Raw genomic sequence first — 7,459 nt, 5'->3', positions numbered from 1 at the left:
GACATGATGCACAAGCTGGGGTTTCATATGAAGTGGATCTGTTGGATCCAGGGTTGTCTGGAAAGTGCTTTTATCTCTGTGCTGGTGAACGGGAGCCTGGCAGATGAATTTAAACCTGAGAGAGGATTGAGGCAGGGAGACCCACTTGCCCCTTTTCTCTTCTTGATTGTAGCGGAAGGCTTGACTGGGCTGGTAAGGCAAGCTGTGAAGGCTAACTTACTATTCGGCTTTAGGATTGGGAGAAAATAGGTTGAGTTAAGTATCTTACAGTTTGCTGACAACACTTTATTCTTTTGTAAGGACTCTTTTAGCAATGTGGTGACTCTAAAGGTCATCCTCAAAGGTTTTGAGCTAGCTTCTGGCCTCAAGATTAACTTCCACAAGTCAAAGATTGCAGGCATCAATGTGCATAGGAATAATATCCTCTGTTATATGAAGACCTTGAATTGTGCTGAGATGGCAGTACCGTTTAAGTACCTAGGGCTTGAGGTGGGAGGCAACCTAAGGAGGAAGAAGTTCTGGGAGCCAATCATTGATAAGTTGGAAACTAGGCTAAGCACGTGGAGAGGTAGGTTCTTGTCAATGACAGGTAGAATCTGTGTTATTAAATCAGTGCTCACAGCAGTACCCCTATACTATCTATCTCTCTTCAGAGCACCGGAAGCGGTCTGTAAGAACATTAATAGTATTCAAAGAAGGTTTCTGTGGGGTTGGGGGAAGGAGAAGAAGCCAATTTCATGGGTCAACTGGAAAAATGTGTGCAAATCAAAGCAGGAAGGAGGGTTGGGGATCATAGACATACGTGATTTCCATCATGCTTTGTTGGCTAAGTGGAAATGGCGATGGCTCTCGGATGAGAAAGGAAGATGGAAGGACATTTTGGAGTCGAAATATGAAGAAGGAAGTGAGGGGACGCATTCATCACTTAAGTTGCAATCCTAGTGGTGGAGGGATCTCCATAAAGTGTGCATGGAGGGTGGAGGACAGGGATGGTTCCAAGCAGAAATGGGCTGGAGGCTAGGGCACAGTGACAGAGTAAAATTCTGGGACGATGTGTGGGTTGGGAATACCAACCTCAAATCCGAATTTCCCAAGCTATACTCTCTATCATGTAATCAGAGTCAAACAGTGGAAGAGGTAGGCGGGTGGGAAGGGGATGTATGGAGATGGAATTTAAGGTGGAGGCGGGCTGAGTGGGAATCAGTGTTGGAAACGGACCTAACTGCATACATATCTAGGACTGTTGTTAAAAGACAGGAGCAAGACATTCGGGTGTGGGGGATCAATAATAAGGGGTGTTTCTCAGTGAAATCAGCTTATGCGAGCATAAGAGGCGATGGCACTCGCATTGCTATCTTCGACCTCCTTTGGAAGGCCAAGGCCTTTCCCTCTGTCCTAATCACTGCATGGAGGTCCATACTGGATAGACTACCAACTAGAGAATGTTTGAGTAGGAGGGGGTGACGATGGAATCCACATCCTGCGTGTTTTGCCGTTCTAAAGTGGAATCCAGCCAACATTTATTTTTGGAGTGTGATGTGGTCGTGCGTGTTTGGGACCTGTGTCATAGATGGATCGACATCCTCTCTGTTCAACATAATGCCTTGCAAAACCACTTCGAAAGCTTCACTTTGACTCAGGTCAGTAACAAACAAGAGATGGTTTGGAAAGCCATCTGGGCTGCCATAGTACGGAGTGTATGGGAACATAGGAACTTGGTTGTGTTCAAGCAAGGAGTTGTAGATGCTGAAGAGATGTTCCAGCAAGCCCAGCTGAAATCTTGGCTTTGGATGAAGTATAGGGTATGCAGGTTCAATTACTCTTTTGTGGACTGGGTATTAAATCCAATGCTCTATATTAAGAGCTATAAGTAGTGGATCTTCATGGAGTACTTCGGTTCAGGAAAGGCAGAAGGGTCTAATGAAGATGGGGATGATAGTAGGATGTTTAGTATCCTAGGCGATTTTGTTGGTTTGTAGGTGCAACGTTAAACAGGTGTACGCTAAGGCGCAGATGGAATGGATGGAGGTTTTGGTTATGGACGTCTGGTGGAACGGCTTGGGCCTGTTTGACGAGGTTGCTGCATTGGCGTGGTTCGGTCTATGGTTGTGTTGTGTTGTTTTCTGGTGCAGGTTTGGACTGGCATGGTGCAGATATGGACTGGAATGGTGCAAGGATAGTAGGAAAGTCATGCTTACCCAATGACATACACCATAACAGGTAGTCATAACAGGTTCTTTCTCTGTTGATGGGAACATAGGAACTTTGCGGATGTGGTTTTGTTGAATGCGGAGGTATGTAGTTGATTGCAGACATTGGCCTCTGTTACCTTGCTGTTTTGACTTTGCCCATACCTCTTGGTGGGTGTCATGTACTAGGAATGAATGGAAGATAGGGACCTTGTTTACCCCTGCTGTCGATGCCCAATGGACCTTATGTAGGCCATGATTGTTCAGAGGCAGGGGTCACTTCTAGCTCATTTTCTGAGTTAATTGTAGTTTTCTCTGTATTCTTAGCTATAAGTGTTTTTGTATACGGGTTGGGACACCCCTCAAGTGTCCCGTTTTTAATTTAATTAATTTTTTACTGATAAAAAAAATATCATTTTTTAATAACTAATTGGATAAAGGTTAACACCGAAGAAACAGTCAAGGCTACGCCAAAGTATTAATACTTGGTTTGCTTTTATGGAGTGGTTTTCAAAAGTTCATATAGTTTTGCACAAAATATTGGTTTAAACTATGCCTTACAAGATGAATTGCCGAAATTGATTATGGCAATAGAAATAACAGAGTTGGTGTAATCTTTAATTGGAAAGTGATTCAATCATCAAGGCTTTTAATAACATTGTCACCTTGAAAGATTAGAAAAACATGTACAAACAACAAAAATTATGAACATCTTTTTCTATCACATTTTTATATTAAGAAGGGTTTGATGGGATTTGATTCCTGATTTTATAGCAGAAGATTGATCGCGATAAGTAGAATCTCTCATAATTACAAGTTTATAGATTAATTGAATGAGGGTGTTGCGCTCACTCTTGAGCATAGGTGATTTTTTGTTCATGTTGGTTTATGTCCTCTATCATTTGTGTACATTTTATTTTCTTATCATTAATGAATTTATGGTATGGTATACACGATAGATAAAAAGCGGAAGCATCACACAGCCTTTATAAAGGATGATTCCGAATATGAATTTTTATGATATAGAAAGGTGTCTATATAAAAAGATATGAATACAACGAGATGAAAACTAATCTAATTTTTATTTTTTTATTTTTAATTGTTTTTTATCTGTTTTATTTTAGTTTTTATTGATTCTTTATTTTTTATTTTTTTATTTAAATATAAAATAAATGTATTGTTAATATATTTTGACCCTATATTTTTAATTCAATAAAAGCAGAAGGAATATTTCTTCTTATATCTTTTATTTTTTTTATTTATTGTTTTTTTTTCTTTCGTTTTTTTTTCTCTTTTGCTCCTTTAAGTATTTTTTTTATAATAGTCGACTACAAAATTAAAGTGTTCACCTGTTTCCATGTAACATTTTCGGAAAGGGTAAACAAAACAATTAATTTTGATGGTCCATTCAATTGTAATTCAGTGACTAGAGGCATAAATGTAGTGGGGGATAAAGAATCTTTCTTTTCTTTTCCTTTTTTTATTACTGTTTCGACGTCATAGATAAAGCACAACAAAATCTACAGTTTTGTTTTATTATTAATATTTGAAATGTAATAAACCAAACCAAAACAAAACTAGTTATATTTCTTGTAGATTCGGCTGTTAAATAAAATAACAATCCGAATGCAACTTTATGGACCAAAGTTACACATCCTATTGTGCAATAAATTGAGTGGACCATATCGATATGATCCTAAGCCAAATTTGGAGAATTCACATATAAAGATTCTTCGTCTCATTGTTCCTATATCAAGCATGTTAAAATAATATTATTACGATAGTGTTAGTTATTTTGACGTTTGAAACTGGATTATGATTTAAAGATATTTCATATAATTAAGAGAAGAATATTTATTTAAATTATTTTTTACATCAATTCCTAAACTATATGAAACTATAACACGTGTATGAAGAACTATTAATATTGACTTAAGTGCATATAAGGTAGGTATATATTTCCTTCCTAATTTGATTTATTTTATATTTATGATATCACAAAAGTTTAAACTTTATAAATTGTTTGATTAAAAAACGCAAAACCATTATTACTTATGTCAATTTGTATCGGTAAAAGATATTTTTTTTTATTTACATATTGAATCACCTTTTTCCTTGCAAGGAAAACATTAGATGTTAATGGAAAGACATTATTTAAAAACTAACCTTTAATTATATATTTATTATAAAATAACTTATCTTTTTATTAAATTTTCTTCCTATACATGGTCACAATTTTATTAAGTGAGTGTTCTTTTGTCTCTAATGAATAAAAGGTTATATACACATACTTGAAATGGAACACTCAAATTCAGGCTAGATTAAAATAATAAATGTTTGTGAATAACATGGTAGTTGTATATTCTTTTTAGATAGTTTTGGTTATTCTTTTTGTATAAGTTGAAAGGATATACAAGTAAAGGCAGTTTTAGTACTTCATAATAGTCTAAAGTTGTATATTTGATATTTGATTTGGTTAGTATGTGGTGTGGTGTTGATTGTATAAGGGTTAGGACACTCCTGAAGTGTCTCATTTTATTTAATTTATTTATTGATAAAAAAAACTTAGTACTTGTATAAAAGTTTTATCTTTTCTATATAAGCAATAAGAAATAATACATATAACTTGGTACAAGGAATATTAAACCTATATACATCATACAAAATACTGAGTGTGACAGAGAAAGGATATTACCCAAGATAGTTATATAACATCAAACTTTGTTTATTACCTCCTTAACACAAATTCTTTCTCTAGTACAAAATATTTATTTCTTACCCTTCATATCACTATAAAACCGAACACCATAAAATACCCATACATCTTTCTTAAACAACTTATCCATTTCCTTATGTTGCAAGAAGTGATCTTACACAGTGAAAGAGTTAACCCACCCATACTACTTTTTCCAAACTCAATAACTGCTCTAACAATGTTTATGCCTTTTACCTATCTTTGGAATTTCAATAGGGGACAATCCTAGGAGAGTTAAGATGTGGGAAGTTGTGCTAAGTAAGGTTAGGAAAAGACTAGCACGATGGAAAGGAAAAAAATTATCTTTTGCTAGAAAATTATGTCTCATTAAGTTGGTTATTTCAGCTATCTTTCTTCTTTTCCTGTCCTTTTTTAGAGTCCCGAAAAAGGTGGTATATGAAATTGTTAAAGTACAAAGAAATTTCTCGTACGGGTGGGAGGCTGAAGGAAGGAAGATAGATTGGGTTCAATGGTCTAAAGTGTGTCAACAGACAGAAGATGAGGGAATTAGGTATCAGAGATATAAAGCATTTCAACAATGCGGTAATTGAAAAAATGGAAATGGTGTTTTATAACACAAGATACTGGGATATGGAGAGAAAATCTTATATCTAAATATGGCAATTGGAGGCATATAAATAGATCATGTAGGTCTAGAGAAGAATCAACCTGGTGGTTAGATTTAAAGAAAATGTGTGGGTGCGAAGAAGAGCAAAACTGGTTTAATGGCAATATAAGTTTGAAATTAGGAAATGGTGAGAAAATTAGATTTTGGACAAATAAGTGGAATGATAGGAAAGTAATGGCAGAAGAATTCCAAAGGATGTTCAAGAATTCCATTGATTCTGATTTACTTTTAATACAAGCTAGAAGATGGGAAAACAATAGTTGGGCGTGAGATCTTAAGTGGGAGAGGGATTGGTTTGAGTGGGAAAGACCAATGGTAGAAACCTTAAAGTGAGAGTTAACAAAAATTCTTCCAATAAAAAATAGATTAGATAGGAGGGTTTGGAAAGGGGGAAACTCAAAAAATTATTAGGTTAGGTCCGCATATAACTTATTGCATAGTAGTAACGTTGTTAACAAGGAGAAGTTCTTCAGTGATATTTGGAAAGTACACATTGTCCCTAAGATAAAACTCTTATTTGGAGGATAGGTTTGAACAGAATCCAGACTAAGCTAAGTTTGCATAATAGGGGAGTGGTAATGGGTACATATCTTTGTCCCATTTGCCAACAACATGTAGAATCTCCCCAACATCTATTTTTTGAATGTAAATTTTCCTGGTAGGCTTGGAATTTATGTTTCAGGTGGATTGGAGTCTCAAATGTGTTACATAATAATGTTGTAGGGAATTTTTATCAATTTGTTGGTTTGGGTTTAAGTAAAAGGCATAACTTAGTTTGGAAGTCTATATGGACAACAGTGATGTCAGAAACCTTATCTCACAAAAATAAAGTTGTGTTTAAGAATGATATTTGTGATGGGAAGGAAATATTTAGCATAACACAACTTAAAAGGGTGGGTTTGGATCACTAATATGAATAAAAAATCTAATTTTACTTATCCTTTGTAGTGCTTGAGCCCTTTAGCATATTTACATAAGTCTTGATTCTTCTGGTTTCATTATCTACAAATAAGGTTTGTTATGATGTATGAAATATGGTTAGAGATTTGTTCTTACCTTGGGCAATGGAATGTTGTCTGCTAAGAATTTTTTATCAAGTTAACCGATTCACCTACTTTGGCACATTGAGGATCAAACCAGTTTTTAGACTCTATACAATGCATAAAGGTGGAAGATTTCTTTGTTAGAATTGTATGTTTAATATGATAGTTACAACATATGGATGTGTTCAGGTTATTGTTAGTTGTTGATTCCATATTGAGCCTTTGCATAGATGCTATAATTTTGTGGATTGTAATTTTCTTGTTCTTTTTTAAGGACTTTTTGTACAGAATCATGTATACGGGTTGAGGTACCCCATACACTCTTTTATTTATATATTTTTTTTTGCTGATTAAAAAAATATGTTTTACGACATGAAAATACAACATTCAAGCATCTCAGGTCATTCCTCTCCTTGTATTACATTCTTCTTCCTCAACTATTGTCTTCTTCATCCTCTAAATAAACTTGACTTTGGTGACACTTTAATCTTATATGCTACATTGTACAAGACATTTGGTTGGTTTGTCTCCACAGTTATGTATAGTTGAATAAACTAATTTTACTAAGTACCCATCCTTCATACTGATTTCAACTCCATCATTACTAGATCTTTCTCTAATTGTACCAGTTTTTTTTCCCACCCAAACATATTTCCCTCCTACTTAAACTTCAAAATCTATTTAATGAGTTTTTTCCCAACAATTTTGAGAAACAATTCTCTTAATAGAATCATGTGTACTTTATTTCCTCAACTACCACTAAAATTTGTTCACAATAAGAATCAAATTTTCAATTCAGTGTAAATAGATTTCAATGTTAGTTGGAAAAATAAAACACACATAC

At 34.8% G+C, this 7,459-nt stretch overlaps 1 protein-coding gene across 1 annotated transcript; it reads left to right on the top strand.

Moving 5' to 3' along the window:
• Nucleotides 1-969: 969 nt before the first annotated feature.
• Nucleotides 970-2,224, top strand: LOC137825323 (uncharacterized). The gene is made up of 4 exons (XM_068630995.2): nucleotides 970-1,412; nucleotides 1,571-1,802; nucleotides 1,875-1,971; nucleotides 2,133-2,224. The coding sequence occupies exons 1-4, from the start codon at nucleotides 970-972 to the stop codon at nucleotides 2,222-2,224; spliced, it is 864 nt and encodes a 287-aa protein (XP_068487096.1).
• Nucleotides 2,225-7,459: the final 5,235 nt, after the last annotated feature.

Source organism: Phaseolus vulgaris, chromosome 8, assembly GCF_051622355.1.
Source record: "Phaseolus vulgaris cultivar YP4 chromosome 8, ASM5162235v1, whole genome shotgun sequence".
Lineage (NCBI taxonomy): Eukaryota > Viridiplantae > Streptophyta > Magnoliopsida > Fabales > Fabaceae > Phaseolus > Phaseolus vulgaris.
The sequence above is the reverse complement of the archived record's forward strand: the minus strand, read 5'-3'. Positions and strand labels throughout refer to the sequence as shown.

Coding starts and splice junctions, on each gene's coding strand:
- LOC137825323 (XM_068630995.2), top strand. CDS start 970: ATGGAGGGTGGAGGACAGGGATGGTTCCAAGCAGAAATGGGCTGGAGG. Junction 1,413..1,570: donor GTCCTAATCACTGCATGGAG/GTCCATACTGGA, acceptor CCTGTGTCATAG/ATGGATCGACATCCTCTCTG. Junction 1,803..1,874: donor GGCTTTGGATGAAGTATAGG/GTATGCAGGTTC, acceptor AGCTATAAGTAG/TGGATCTTCATGGAGTACTT.